Genomic DNA, 16,897 nt, shown 5'->3' with positions numbered 1-16,897 from the left:
ATCAAAAATATATAAATGTGGTTTGCGAATGAGGTGAAGCAAAATGAAACCAACCAAAAAAGGGGTGGTATTTAAGAATGGCTTTTTGTTTGGAGACAAAGAATTTCTCAGTCAAAAGCACACAAAATATTGTAATATGAGTTTGGGCATTTAAAAAGAAAAACACCCTGTAAATGAGAAAACTGTGCAAATAGCAAAAATGCGTTAATCTGATAAATGTGATGGATATCACAGTAATTTTCCAAAATTTACTGTAATGCTATACTTGATGTTTTGTAGGTAACATACTTTTTCATTTTTTTTTTAAATCTGCTTGTTTATGTGGTGATTATGAGAAGACATTTAATTAAATTTCACTCAATGCATTATTTGTTCTTTCATCCCTTATACTGAGAGACCATGGATATTTTTTTTTTATTCTTTGATTATATGGCTGTTGCATGTTGGATCAGCTTTATTACTACGTGGATATAGCTAATGTGTAGCACAGAGGATAACAAAATGACAGTAAACAAAGAAATCATGAGGTTGGTTAACATTTTTTTTTCTAAAAGATGACAAGAATTATTTTATTTTTGCTTAGGAATCTACATTGCTTGGTTTTCCCATTCCAATGAGACCTTGCATTGTATAGATCTTAAGTATCAGTTTCATGGGGGGTAGCTTTTGGCAAGTGTGGCCCTAACCGTTATCAATGTGTAAATCACTTTGTCATTATGTTTACTTTTAAAGAAATTCCAGTTTGGGATTCCAATTCCGGGGTCGGGGGAATTCCTGTAGGTTTTTGTTCCAACCCAGTTTCTTAATTAGAAAACAATTCTTGCCAATAATTTCATTTTCATGGCTTGTTGCTGCTTTACCTCTGCAATGTCAGGTCATTCTCATATCCTAGATTTTTTTTTTTCCTTTCTAACGATATCATCCAAATGATCTGAAGTCTAAAATGGATGAGCAATTCTCTGTCCTTCACTTTTCTTCTCTTCACTTTCCTTCAGAGTATTTAATTAAATGCAACAGTGCATGATAAATACACACAGGTGTAAATGGAAACAAGCTAAATGGAGAACTGCTGGTTTCTTGTGTCATTTGCATTTTATTGCTAATAAGGAGCAATTAAAACCCGAGAATACAGCTGTTTAAGACTAAAATAAGCAATAATGGTTCAAAATCTTTACAAGTGAAACAACTAAAATGAAGCGGAAGTGTTACTTGAGTAATATGTTTCTTATTAAGCAATTGGGTTGGAGCAAAAACCTGTAGCCACTGCAGCACTCCAGGAACGACTTTGCCCACCCCTGGTCTAGTAGCCTAACAAACGCTACACTAGACTACTCTAATAAGGATTGGAAAATATTTAACAACTAGGTAATGATAATATTAGTGCAGAGGCAGTGCTGCGGCCTTGCAGTAAGGATACCAGGGTTTGCATCCGTGCTCTCCCTGCATGGAGTTTGCATGTTTTCTCGGTATCTCTGTGGGTTTTCTCCTGGAGGTTAGGTTAATTGGTGACACTAAATTGGCCCAAGTGTGTGTTTGGTGTGTGGGTTATATGTGTGTTTCGCCTGTACAGAGTTTGTTCCTGCTTTGTGCTCTAATCTAGCTGGGATAGGCTCCAGCCAATCTTCAACTCTAGTCTGGATTAAGCGGGTTGCAAAATGATATGCCCATTGGTCCATGAATATTTTACAGTAAGTCTTAAATAGTAATCGATGCAAACACAGCAACACAATAAACCCACACAAATTATGCTATTGAATCACAAAGCAGACACTTTTCTGCACAGTATACAGTCCAAAAATCTAATTGGGAGTTTTTTAAAAGTTTTTTTGTCTTTCCTGGTCTTCATACCATAGCATCAAACTTATCATTATTATCATGAGACTTAATAACTAATCCATAATTAAGGGCTATTTCTAATATCAGTCAGTCAGTCAGTCATTATCCAACCTGCTATATCCTAACACAGAGTAAAGGGGTCTGCTGGAGCCAATCCCAGCCAGCACAGAGTGCAAGGCAGAAACAAATCCCCGGGCAGGGCATATCTATATTATTTAAGTATGATTAGATTTATTCTTATTTACTATTTTTGGTTATGTTGAATTCATTCATACACTTATTCATTTCTATTTTTTTTCTTGGATATCCTGTAAAGCACTTTGAGCTACTTGCCTTGTATGAAAATGTGCTATAGAAATAAACATTGTGAGTTCTGTCATAGTATGACTTATAATCTAGTTGTCCAAGTCTTTACTTATCAAATGATGCCCTCTCTCCTTTATGCTGTTCCCTTTTATGTTTGGCTGTCCTAGCTTTAGAGAATGAAATACACTGCTGCCTACAATAACACTAAATTTTGCTATGATTGTTAGAGTATGAGATATCAGCTCTGGCCTGCATATGACAATGGATATAAAACAGGAAAGACTGAAACATTTAAAAATATGATGCAAATAATATATTTGTTCTCATTTCAAATAAATATATCACAAATAATAACATTTTGTAAGAAACTTAGCCTTAATGGCTTAGAATATATTCATTTTTAAAATACATGCATGCATTCAGTCCTCTGTATGGATACTGGAGCAAAAATACTTAAGCAATTGTACCAAAGCATTTAACATTACAGGCTTTAATTTTCTGCCTTAACAACATGAAATAGCATGATTGTCAGGAATGCACGATCAATTATTTCTGTTTTCATTTTGATGTGTGTTCATTTTCTATTCCCTTTTGCTATTGGTTTTCATCATTATTTCAGGATGATTGTTGTCAGAAACGCATTCATATTAATTAATTTTTAATATTTTTGCTTTCTTTGAATGTGCTATTAATTTTTATTTCTGAAAAGAAAAGGAAAGACTTTGTTAGAGGCTAAAATCAAGACACAAAGCAATTGGTGGGAATTTTAATTCACATTTTGGTTTCTGATTTAGATTTTCGTTTACTTCAAATAATTCTAATTTTCTTGATTATTCTTCTGTCTACTCCCAAACAAAACAACATTTTAATCTCCACTGCTCACTGTTGTGAAATGAAGGAACCAACATGGCAAAAAGGGGTTGGAGGCCTTCAAAAATTACCAAAAAGCATGCATCCCTGGCCAGCCCAAAAGAGGCTTACATCAGACTAGCTTGGCACAAAAACTACTTGCTTTTTTCTGGTCCAGCAGGACCTAAAAGGACAGCTGGCTTTGAAATTTCAAAAAGATTATAGATGTTCCAATAAATACAAAAATTTCTTACTAGAGAGAAAAACTATAACAACTCTGACTAGTAGAAACAAGTGCAACAAAGAATCTTTATAAAAGAAATTATTTAATAGAAAGAAATATAACAAAATGCTCAAAATAGCAAAAAGATGAAAAAAGGATTTACCTACAAAGGCAATCCAAGGTAAACAAGTCCTAATGCAAAGTCCACAAGCAAAATCCAATAATAGCAGTAAAATCCTGAACCAGAAAATATCAAAAGAAAACAAATTGTCCAAATAACAACTCACAATGATCCACTTGCTGGTTCCTTTGATCTGGCCGCCAGCTCAACACAGAGGGTGGAGCCAGCTGCAGCAATGCCAGGGTGACCCCGCCTCTTGGGGCTCCATCTTCAAAGTACATAGAATGGCCTCACATTTAAAGACACAGTGCATAAATGCAGACATAGCAGAAAATATTTTAAAATGTATATTTTAAAAAAATCAAAATGACAGTAAAACATAGATTCGTACACCACACTTCACAAAATATGTGTTCTTTGGGACTTCTGAGCAGTCTTATTGAATGTTACTAATGTTGTAAACTGTATATTAGGTATCCTTTATACCACTATACATCTTAACACCTTTTCATTTTATTTTACAGAAGTGAAGCCCTTGCCACTATCTCCAATGGCTCCTGAATCTCCCACAGTATCAGCTGGTGTTGCTTTAGAGATGCGGGTTCGAGAGATGGAGGAAGAGAATCGTGCCCTCAGAAGGCAACTTAATCAATCTCTGAGAGGTCCAGCCCACAGGCCCTCTCATGGACAACATGGCAATCAGTCACGAACATACTCCACTGAAGAGGGCACAGGTGATAGTGAGGGGTTACGATCCTGGACACAAGGGAACAATTCCGATTGCTCACAGCACCCTGCAGTGGACAAGTGTGAGGTATGTGGCAAGTCAGCAAATCTGCTAAATTTCATGGTTTGCCCGGATATTTACATAGCTACAGTATTTCTGTTATACATTACTGTGAATTGCTTTGGTTTATTTTTTTCAAGAGTATTTTCCATATGAGCAGTTAATCTTCAGTGGGCACAGTGAAAAATTTCGTTAGTGCCGCTGCCTTACAGCTCTGGTAGATTTTGCTTACAGTTTTGACTTAGTCAGTCTGTGTGGAGCCTTCCTTGTTCATGTGGATTTTTATCCAGGATTGTTTCTCACAGACATGGCATGCTGGGCAGATTGCTGAGTTTGAAATTACCCCGTATAAACGAGTACGGATATACAAGTAATTATGGTGCTAAACTGGGCCTAGTTCCTACCTTACACCCAATGTTATCTTAAAGGACCCGGCTCTGTATGACCATGTAATAGAATTAAGCAAGTTTGGCAAATGGATGGATAATTAAGATCATCTCTGTTAGTTTTGCTTTTCAATTATTTTTCTGTTTGAACAATTGAGTTATTGACCTGTGAATTAATTAACAAACTCATGGAATTGATTGGTAAGCAAATAATGTTCGCATTCAATCAAAGATATCTTACAAGGGAATATATTTAGTTCAGGGAAAAATAACTGTGAAGGTAATGTGCATTTCTTTATGCATATATTTGTTTGGTTATAAAAGTCTATCTTTTCTTACTTCAACTGGACAAAAAATAAATTGAATTCTTGGAAAAGAAAAAAATACATTGCAGTTTTAACGTGATACCCTGGCAACTAATGTGCAATAAACAACTTGATTAAAAGAAATAAAAATGCAAAGGTTGTACCCGGTATGAAATACTTATTCAAAATACCATGCATTTTATCCTCAATATTAATGACGATGAAACTGTTTAATGAATCTCCAGCCAGAGCAGAAATTAATATTGTAATACATGTTGGACTTTATTAGTACTCTGTGCTGCAGGCAGCTTGTATACAGTGGAACCAGTCTAATTACCTACTGTTCATGCATCTTATTAAAAAAAATGTAGTCAAGTCAGGATCTGGCAATGTTTTATGAAATAGGGTTAATAGATAGAATAGTACTGACAATGTCCTTTTTATAATTTAAAAGATGCCATTATATAGCGGCAGGCTTGGCTCCCTACTCATGTCAGTTCTCCTCTGTTCTGCAGTTTTTACAGGTAACTGTGATGGACATGTGTTTATAATCTGATTATGTTATATAGAACTGTTTTAGCAGTGGAAAGAGCTTGTTGTGCATATTTGCATAATTCTTTCTCAAAATATTTTAGCTCACCCTTATACTCACATTCCATTTACCATAGACTTACCTCTAAGTCCAAGGATGGCCTTTAAAATCCATCCTAATGTAATTTCTAAGCAACGTTTCCAAATTGTTAGTGGCTTACTCATCACACAGCTTTCATAAATTCTATCTCTCAATGACAGGGAAACTACCTTAGAAGCCAAAATGGGGGACAGCTCCTATGTACATCTAACTCTTGTTGTCACAGCTGTTACTGCACCTCTGTATACATTTGGAACATCACCTAACTAGAAGATCTTCCTACTTTCACCCAAATATCTCCCTTGCTGCAATCTCCATTTAAACTTGCTGCAACAGTATTCTGCCCCCTTATCAGAAACTTCCTACAAACAAAGGTCACACTTGCCATCTGCAGACTACATCTCACACTCCTACATTTCTTATGCACCCATGTCAAACACCATGTGCATGAATTTCTCCCAACACTATTACCACAGACTTTCATAACACCTGCCCCTTTACCTCCAATGTTCACCATGTTCTTTGACGCATTTACCTTGGTGCCTTTTTCTTCCAAACCACTGTTGCATTTCAGTGTCATGTCTATCAATTCTACTTCATGATTTGCTATCATTACAAGATTATCAGTGCGCAAGAGATCGTATGGCAAGTGCTTCATGCACATTTCTGGTCACCACCTCTATCACCATCACAAAAAGCACTACAGTCAGAATGGAGCTCTGGTACATCCCTGCCTTCCTTTATCTCAAAATCATTTCAACACATTACTATTTCATTCTGTTTTCATGACCAATGTTTGTGTTTCCTGTTACATTTATTTCTGATCCAGACCTTTTTGAAAGACAAAAAAGCCAATATCTTAGAAAAACTAAATCTTTACATGTTATAACAACCTAATCTCTGACTTCCATTTCCCAATCCTTTCCCAGTAACCTCACTCCGATCCTTCTGTGTTCAAAGATCTAAATGACAAGGTGAAAGTGAGCCAATAAGTGAGAAACAGCACCTCATCAAGTAGATAAAAAGCTAAGCTGTAACCAAGACCAATGGGAACCTTTGCATGTAGAAAGTGTATCATACCATATTTGACAAGTTATCAATGTCAGGAGCAGATGGTCTGTTGATTCTCACTGCAGAGTGTTCCAGAAGGATCAAAGTAACAAAATGGAAATTTCCAGATGAAGAGATAAAGGGTGTTGGTGGATTTCTAACAAGAGACAAGGACAACTTTTGTAGCAATTTTGTCAAATGAAAGTAGCCTCTGCTGGATACCAGAAAGATAGAGTGAGAGGAGGTCTAGCAGCATAAAGAAATGAATAAGAAATGGAATGGCAATACAGAGAATGGATGCAAGAAAATTAGTCATACCAGACTAAAAACTCAAATGTAACCCCAAAACACCTGCATGAGGATGAATAGGACAGATGAGAGATATCTTTCCCAAAACAATTTATGCCTTACATGTCATTTAATAGCTGGCACTGGTTCTAACTGGGGATAACGTAAGTTAGAATTTGTGCAAAGGGTGGGATGAAAGAAAAGACAAGATTGGGACTTCACTTGCTATTAGTTGTAAGATAAAAGAAAAAGAAGGAATAAGAAAGAAAGATTTTAGTGACTGAAATGTTTAGAGACCTGTGCAATCAAATGAAAACTCATACAAGCTCAAGGTTGGAAAGCAATAGGATTACCTCCAATGCACAAATAAGAGTTGTGGTGAATAGGAGTAAAAGTATGCCATGCTGAGCAAGAATCAAGTAGGCTGTGGGTCATGAATGTTTACGATATGTCTAGATTGACCTCTTTAGCATTATATTTCTTCTCATGTAAAAAGCTTTTCATTTTTTTTCTTGAAAAATTAAATTTTTATTAAATCTCATATTTCTACTATAAAACATGCAAAGCACTAAAAGTATTAAGTGTAGAAAACATAATAATGATGATGTGCGAGTGATGCGAGCATCACTTTTGGATTCCAAGAATCATTTTTCGGTTTCACTGACCATGACAATTTCACTGCCTGAAGAAAGATTCACTTCGTCATCATTGCCGATGAGAGGCGTTTCTTATGAGTCGCCATTATGAGGCTAGGAAAAGATGCATATACACTATTGCCTGGGTAATGCTCGGGCCTGATGCTTACGCAAAACGTGCATATACCGTTGCCCGAGTAACGCTTGACAATAAAGCTGTTGGCACTTTTACATCTAACTAATCCTCTGGTCTTATGTGAAACGCAACTATACGGTTGCCCGAGTGACACTTGGGACTAATGCTTTTAGCTCTGTTTTTACAGCCTAAGTGATGCTCAGGTCTAATGCTAAGGAGGTTAAACAAGCAGAGTAAAGTCAATAATAACACCTTTAAAGCCATTCAGTTGCATGTGGGGTCATAAACAGAATTAGAATTAAAGGCCATGAAATTCTATAACATGGAGGAAAGTTTGTAACAAATAATTAGCACTCCAAATTAATGGTCTATTCAAAGAACCCTTGCAGCACACTTGGGGAGAAAAGGCAACAAGAGATAGCACAGTGGTCTGATAGGGATGTCATATCCAAGCATGAATAAGAAAGAGTGAGATGATGCCAGTGACTGAGAAAAAAAAATATTATCTAACTAAAAATATAAAACCTTTGCCAGAGAATTAAGCAAACAAAATGAATCCATCAGCTTCAGGCTTTTGACATTTGTTTACATAGAAAGTGGGTTGAATGGAATAGAAAATCTATCATGAATAGGGTTCAAATATGTGTTGGTGTGATTTTCTATAATAATCTAAAAATCTTTTAACTTAAAAATTCAATTGATATGTAAAGAAGGGAAGGGCATTAGACTTATAGGGCATAACCCTACTGTATATCAAAGAAAAGGCAATTTACTTTCTCTCAAATGTAGACAAATATCCCAAAATCAAGCCTGAGTCTAGAGTTTTAACCTGAAGGCTGTGTTACATCAGAATTGCCATACCATGTTTCCTGGTGGAGTACTTGTATATTTACATCATTGCAGACACTAACCATTTGTTCATGTTTAACTTTGTCAATGCTCACTACAGCTCTTGCTGTACTTCAGATCTACAATTAATGCATTTTCCATTTGCCTGAAGTTTTTTCTGCATTTGTCTATTAAGATTGTATTTATTGTTCCCTTTCTGGGCAAGAAACCAAAATACATTTTGTTAACTTTCACATGATCCCTAATTGATTTCTCTATCAATCTCTCCACCATCTTTATTACAAAGTCCAAAACCTTGATTGTTCGATATGGTCACTGTTTTCAATATTTACTGGAAGGAGCACACTTCTTTTCCAGTTTTTCAAAATCCTTTCACATGTATGCATGTGGCACATGTCTATCAGCTTTTCAATTCCAGGACAGTGTTGGGGGTAATACAGTCAAATGCGTGCATTATGTAGTCAGATTACTTTTTAACAGTAACAAGCAACTTAGCACAATACTGTCATTGGCAATTAAAAATACCTGCATTAAATTATAGAAAAAAGATGCATTATTGAGTTACTACAAAAGCTTATTCCCAGTACTACGCTATTTTGCTTTTCATAAAGACATTGCCTGCTATTGTAGGTGCACATGTGCACTCCATCTGTCTGATGAGAGCTGGTAAAGAGGTTACGCATGTGCTAACTGTGCAATCAAGAGAAAAGAAATGAACAAAAGTTAAAGTATTCATTTAATTCTGCATGTGCCAAGTTTTAAATTTAAGAAGCACAATTTAAGGTCACTGGAAGCCAGGGATTATCACAGCACTACTGGGTGAATGGCAAGAAGCAAATGCAGTGGACTGTAAACCAGTCGTTCGCAGGGCTCAATCGCACTGTCAATTAGGAAATGGAGTGCTATATGCAATCTAATAATAGAAACCTATAAAGTGTCAGATTATTTTAATCCATCTTTTTGCTATAAATACTTTGAAGCAATACTGGTGCAGATCTTCGAAGGTTCAGTACGGAGATTGTGAAAGAGGATGAATGTTATTTACGTCACGGCAGATGAAGAACTAAATATTCATAGAACACAAGAAAATAATCAAATCTGTCTGTGTTTCTGTTCAGTTTCATGAAGGTTACTATATGGGTTTAGGATTTAATAACAAATACTGGACAGTGAAACCTGCAATTTTTTAAACAAAAGAAGAAAAAGTAATGCACAAATAATGCACTTTTTTGCAACGCGTTACATGTTATAATAAGTAACTGTGTGGTGTCACTCTTTAAGGTAAATAATGAGTAATGTTCCCCAACACTGCTCAAGGACTTTCTGCTGTCTTCAACATTTCTGACACCATACCATTTGGGCCTGCTTCTTTACCTATCCTAATCATTTTCAATACTTTCGTGAACCTCTTTTCAAAAACTTGTAAGTTGGCTCTGTTTTCTATCAGAGAACATTATTAGTCCATTTGTTCTTCTCATGCAGCAACTTCTCCGTGTACTTCAGCAGGCAGGCAGGCAGGCCTTTCTCTTTCCCCAGGGTGAAACAGAAGCTCTGTATGTTTGTATTTCTCACCGGTATCCTTAATCTCATTACTATCGATCATAATGTTTCCTTTGGGTTCTTCTGTTATTGTCTCCTTCCTGACCCTAGAGCTACTGTGTTAATCTCAAAAATGTATCCCACACCAGCACAAAATATGCCAGCTGTGACCTCTTAAATGTGTTAATAGCTTAAATTATTTTTTTTCTCAATTTCTACTTACTGAAACAGACATTTACTGAACATTCCAGTTTCACTTATTTAAGTTTTTAAACCATTCTCTGCTCCTGACCTGTAGACTCTCAGGCCATTCTCTTGAGGAATACATTTTATAGTACTAATTTTGTTATTTCTATTTTCATTTCTGCTAAAATTTGGCTAAAGGGTTGTTTTATGATTTATCTGACACATACTGTAATTTTAGTCTTGCACTAGATTTAGACTTAGAGATTGGGGCGCCTATATTAAAGCACATGCATCACCATGGAACTAGCAAGACTAATGAAAAAGAAGGACATCACCAGAGATAGGGGAAAAATGAGTTTCTGACGCATGTAAGTTAAAGGAACTGTCAGTGTGTCGGCAGGTGGATGTACACTTTTTATGTGCTTTCTGACACAGATTGGAAGGGGGGAACATGTAATTTTGTAAAGCTGAGCTCAAGTAGTGAAAGAAACTAGAGTGTTTCCAGTAAGAAAAATTAGTTTTCAAAATTACTAAAGGAAATAAACTTAGAAGTGTTTCAATCAGCATTAACATTGATGGCACGTATAGGTGAGTGTTCTAATATCAACATTATAAAAACAGTCTCAGAGAGCTATAAAGTATGAAAAAATCTCCCTACCAATGAAAACTGACAAAACAATTTGCAGCCCCCAAATCTTGGTAATTGTTACTTAGCACCACTCTCCTTCAGCACTTGCTTCACTTGTCTGTGAGATATAAGAAGGGACACCAGACTGCTGCCTACATTTTAGTAGATCAGCAGTTCCAGCTATCCACAAATCAAAGTGCATCATACAGTATATGCTGTGTGTATGCATAAAATATATTTACAATTAGGTCCATAAGTATATGGCCAGTAATACAGTTTTCATAAATTTGGCTCAGTGTGCCACCACAATGGATTTGAAATTAAGCAATCAAAATGTTTTTGAAGTGTAGACAGTTTTAATTTACGCCGTTTAATAAAAATACTGTATGAGTCATTTAGAAAAGACAGCCATTTTTATACATGGCCCCCCCCATTTTCAGGGGCTCAAAAGTATTTGGACAAACTAATATAATCATGAATGTAACAATAATTTTCAATACTTGTTTGAAAATCCTTTGCAGTCAACGACTACCTGAAGTATGGAACCCCTGGCCTTCTCCAAGTGCTGGGTTTCCACCCTACTCAAACTTTACCAGGCCTTTACTGCCACTGTCTTCAGGTTCTGCTTGTTCTTTGGACTTTCTGCATTCAGTTTTGTCTTTAGCAAATGAAATGCATGTACAAATGTGTGGAGATCAGTTGATTGACTTGGTCGTTGAAGAATATTCCACGTCTTTTGTCTTGAAAAGTATTCGGTTTGCTCACACAGTATGTTTTGCGTCATTGTCCGTCTCTACTGTGAAGCATTGTTCTATCAGTTTTGCAGCATTTGTCTGAATCTGAGCAGGCATTATAGCCCTCTGCACTTCACAACTCATCCTGTAACTTTTGTCTGCAGTCATATCTATAATAATAAAAGGCAAAGCCCTCACTGACTGACTGACTGACTCACTCACTGACTGACTCATCACTAATTCTCCAACTTCCCGTGTAGGTGGAAGGCTGAAATTTGGCAGGCTCATTCCTTACAGCTTACTTACAAAAGTTAGGCAGGTTTCATTTCGAAATTCAAAGCGTAATGGTCATAACTGGAACATATTTTTTGTCCATACACTGTAATGGAGGAGGCGGAGTCACGTATCGCGTCATCACGCATCCTACGTAATCACGTGAACTAAAAACAAGGAAGAGATTTACAGCACGAGTCACACGCGGGAACGAAGGTAAATGACGTTAATTTTTGACTGTCTTTTAATACTGTGTAAGCATACATATTAACACATGTGCAATTAAACGTGTGCATTTACGGGGTGATTTCTCAGGCTTAAAAGCTCACCTTTTATCAAACGCGGGAACAAAGGTAACTGACGTTGTTCACTGTCTTTTAATGCTGTGTAACCATACATATTAACACGTGCAATTAAACGTGTGCATTTACGGGGTGATTTCTCAGGCTTAAAAGCTCGCCTTTTACTAAAAAGGTAAATGCAAAACTATTTTCAATCAGTTTATTGAAACGCTCCCGTTAAGGATTGCAATAACATATTCGCGAGATAAAAGAACGAAGTAGGGGGAAATGGAGGAACAGCCGCAAACAGCGAAGAGCAAAAAATTAATTAAACAATTGAGAACGGAGCGAGTGAAGCATACAAGCATGTTCATAAGGGAAACAAAGCACGGTGTAAAACGTAAGTTTAAATTAAGTTTATAGAAACGCTCCCGCTGCGGATTGCAATAACATATTCGCGAGATAAAAGTTTAATGAGAAGACACGAGGTATAAACGAACCACACGCCGTGGCGCAACGTTAGGGGCAACAGTTTCAACCATTCTATGATCTGCTTCTCGCAACTGAAAGACGGCACATGGCGGATGTTAGCCGACTTGCTGACCGCAACGTTAGGGGCTTCAACTATGGCGCTGACGCCACATCTCAGTGCCAACACTTTGCAGACTGTACTTAAAAGACACGCCCTCCTCACTGGACAGTTAAAAACACCAATCAAACTAACGATGACATCAAGTATTACCCAATCAAAAGTAGGAAAGGAGGCATCTTCATAAAATGCGTGTGGGATGATTTGCATGAGACGCTGCTTTAAAAAAAAAAATGATTAAAAAAATACGGGATAAATCCCGTCCAGTATTGATTCAAAACGGGACGCGCAATTTCATTCTCAAACGCGGCACGATTCCGTATTTTAAAGGACGGGTGGCAACCCTACAGGGCCAGGTAACCACCCATACAATCAGATTGTGATTCAGACTAGGAATGCAATGAATGTAATTACCCCGATCTACATACAAGGCGAAAGTCTTGCAACATTCAAAGATGATGGTTTGGGATAAGTACACCATACAACATAAAACAGCTTATGAAGCCTTGAACCGAAAAAAGCAAGATCTCAGAGATCGTAAAAAAAAAAATAGGAGGTAATGTCGTTTTACTCGCTGTAGATTTTACTCAAACATTACCAGTTATTTCACGAGGGAGACCAGCACATCAACTCAACGCGTGTTTAAAATCCATGCTTCTCCCACGCTCGGTTATATGTCGCGTGTTCTCGGGTAGGTGCACCAAAAAATTTATACATTTAAGCATGTAATGGGCAAACAAAAAATGAGGTATACCCGAAGGCACTGCAGTAGTACTTAATGTAACTTTACTTCTTAAATGTTAATGTTTTACTGTTTAATAATTTATACGCTTCTTATATGTTGTTCAAATTCTTTTATCAAAATACCACTGACAGCGCAATGCACGATAACATGGAGTGAATACACCATACGCATCCGCCCACGGCTGCCCTGCTGTGCGCAGATAGGAGTTGATTCTACAATAAAATAAAATAAAGATAAAAAGAGTAAAACAATCATCACCCATAAAGCGTGTGTGTGTGTATATATGTGTATATATATATATATGTTGATATGTGGATGTGTATATGTGTATATATATATATATATATATATATATATATATATATATATATATATATATGTAGATATGTATATATATGTGTATATGTATATATATGTTTATATGTGTCTGTGTGTATTTTATATATATAAAACACAGCAACACTCATAACAATGACAACACAATTACATTGACAATCATGTTACGTTATTTTTAAAATGTTTCCTTTTTTTTTCATAACCTCTTTAACACACTACTTATCCACTGCGAAGCGCGGGTATTTTGCTAGTCATCAATAAACATCAGTAACCCACTTCCATTGGCAGTCATGCATGCCCATGCCATAACACTGACTCCACCATGTTTCACAGATGATGTGATATGATACAGATCATGAGCCCTTTGTTCTTTTCTCCATATTCTTTTCTATCCATCATTCTGATACATGCTGATTTTAATTTAATTTGTCCAAAGAAAACTGTTCCAAAACTGGACTGGTTTTTTTACAAATATTTTCTGGCAAAGTCTAATCTGTCCTTCCTGTGCTTGAGTATTACCAGTTGCTTGCACCTTGTGGTAAACCCTGTGTGTTTACTTTCGTGAAGTCTTCTTTTGATTGCACACTTTGGCAATGATAGGTCTGTCTCCCAGCGAGTGTTCTTGGTTTGGCTAAATGTTGTGAGTTGGTTTTTCTTCACTAAGGAAAGAATTCTGCAATCATCTAGAGCAGTTGTCTTCCATGGTTGTCCAGGCCTTCTGGTGATGCTGAAATCACCAATGTGTTTCTTCTCTTTAAGAATCTACCAGATGGTTGATTTGACCACTCCTGTTGTTTCTGTCATCTCTCTAAAGGATTTGTTTTGTTTTCTCTGCCTAATGATGGCTTGTTTTTACTTTCATGGACATCTCATTGGACCTCATATTGAGAGTTCACACTGACAGCTTCCAAATGAAAATTCTTAGAATTAGCTCCAGACCTAATAAGGAAACTGCTCAGACCTGCCAATGGAAAAGCTTGTCAGTAAATTGTCCAATTACTTTTGAGCCCCTGAAAATAGGGGGGTGGGGAACATGTATAAAAATGGCTGTCATTCCTAAATGGCTCATACACTACAGTATTTCTGTTAAACCCTTTGGATTAATGGTAAAAGCCTATACTGAATCATGTAATCATTTCTTCATTTCAAATTCATTTTGATGGCATATAGAGCCAAAATTCTGAAAATTGTGTTACTGCCCCAATGCTTATACACAACTGTATATTATGAAATATTTATGGAAAGATTGAAATGCTAATAGAAATCTCTTGTTGATTTTCTGAAAACCTATGTACTGTAGGTAATCATTTTATGTAATGAATGTTATCTTAAAGTGTTTTAGATATTTTCAGTAGCTTTCATATGGCTTCCACACAGGTCTCAGTGACAGCAAGCAGCTGTTGTTTTTACAGATGGAGCCAAACAATGGAGTTGCCATCTCAACACAGGAAAGAGGTAAAACAGAAAAGCAGCTAGATGGTTGATGTCAGTGCAGGCCATGCAGCGACAGATTGCTGTCTATAATGTTACTTGAAATGAGATGGCAAAGCTTCCAGTTCCATCATTATAGGTAGAGTGTCATTCTATTCAGAGTGGAAGTGATAGAGAAATAGCAGAGTACCAATTACTATACGCATGAACAGTCCTGCTAATGATTACCAAATAAAACAGTCCTTTTGTGGTTTTGCTTTAAAATTCTAAACCGCTTTTATTATTCTTTCTTGCTGATATAATGGAGACTGTAAAACAGTATTATAGTATGTCCAAGTTTGTGTCTAGTAAAACATTTGCTGACTCCCTGCAGCTGAAATTAATGAATTTGTTACTGGCGTGAAAGGATTAACTAATTACAGGATGACAGATGCAAACAGATGGTCTAGCAGTGAGCTACATGTAAAAATGGGTCCCAAGGTATTGAGATGCCCTCCAGAATGAGGAGATGGTGAAGGAGGAGATGGCTGATGGTACACTTGCTTTGCAGAAAAGTGTTATGTTTTGGCTCACAGAATAGGCAAGAAACTTCCTCACAACACATTCCAATATGTGTCTTTAAAATTTCTTTATCGTGGGAATTACTTCAAGTTTATTGTCATGTACGCATAGTACAGTGAATTTGTTTCTTTAAAATCCACCTCATACTAGTAATAAATATCATAAAAAACAGACAAAATTTAAAATGGTTACAACACGGTGCAATACAGAGAAAAAAATATATATATACATCCTATATGGTGTTTATATAATATGTACTGTATACAAAATATGCAAGAATAATTGTTATGGATGGCTTTCGATGATGCAAGTGCTCATGCTTTTGTACCAATTTACCAGAAGAGTGTAAGGAGAATAGTGACTATGCAGGATGGTTGAGACCTTTAACAGTTTGTCTTTCTAAGGCATTGTGTTTTATATTATGCTCCGAACAGAAGACAACTATGTACCAGAAATATTCTGTGCTGGCTTCATCACTCTCTGCAGTGCTTTGTGGTCCTGAGCTGAACAGATATCATATCAGGATGTTAAGGTGCCACTGAGTAAGGAGTTCTCACTTGTAGCTGGCTTTCTTCAGACATCTAAGGAAGTAAAGGCAGTGATCTCTCCAAGAAATAAAAAGCGACTGACCTTCTGTAAAGCTTCTTAACAGATATCAATAGGGGTTTGCGGTCTACCTTCTGCTTCCTGAATTTGGGGAATAGTTCCTTGATTTTGTTGACATTAAGAGAGAGACTGTGGCCCTGAAAATGCTGTTCCAGAAGGTAGATCTTTTCATTGTAAGCTGTCTTGTCGTTTCTGGTGATTTGTCCTATGATGGTAGTATCATGAACAAATTTAGTGATGGAGGTGGATCTGTTTATGGTGACACAGTAGGTGGTTTAGCACAGTACTCAGTGGGTTCCCTATGCTGAGGGTCATTGTGTAGGTTGAGATGGCAATTCTCACTTTGCAGAATCTTTTCAGTGCAAAACACATTTTCAGAGTTAATTCCCATGTCTAGGTGTTTGGTGATCAGCTGTAATGATATAACACAGTCTTACTGGGGAAAAGATGTTAACGATAGAGCTGCCAGGCAAGAGGAAAAGAGAGAAGGCCTAAGAGGAGGTTTATGGATGTCCTCAGAGAGGACATGGAGGTCGTTTGTGTAATGGAGCAAGATGCAGAAGACAGGAAGATATGGAAAAAGATG

General features: G+C 36.7%; 1 protein-coding gene across 1 annotated transcript in view; it reads left to right on the top strand.

Annotated features, from left to right (window-relative positions):
• large1 (LARGE xylosyl- and glucuronyltransferase 1) overlaps positions 1 to 16,897 on the top strand; it is a 518,602-nt gene that overhangs the window by 272,566 nt on the left and 229,139 nt on the right. Inside the window, exon 3 of the mRNA XM_051928585.1 lies at positions 3,860 to 4,149. Within this exon, the coding sequence (XP_051784545.1) occupies positions 3,860 to 4,149 (290 nt within the window). The remainder of the gene's footprint in view (positions 1 to 3,859; positions 4,150 to 16,897) is intronic.

The sequence above is a fragment of the Erpetoichthys calabaricus genome, chromosome 1 (genome assembly GCF_900747795.2).
Source record: "Erpetoichthys calabaricus chromosome 1, fErpCal1.3, whole genome shotgun sequence".
NCBI lineage: Eukaryota > Metazoa > Chordata > Cladistia > Polypteriformes > Polypteridae > Erpetoichthys > Erpetoichthys calabaricus.
Note: the sequence above shows the minus strand (reverse complement) of the source record. Positions and strands in the feature narration are given on the sequence as shown.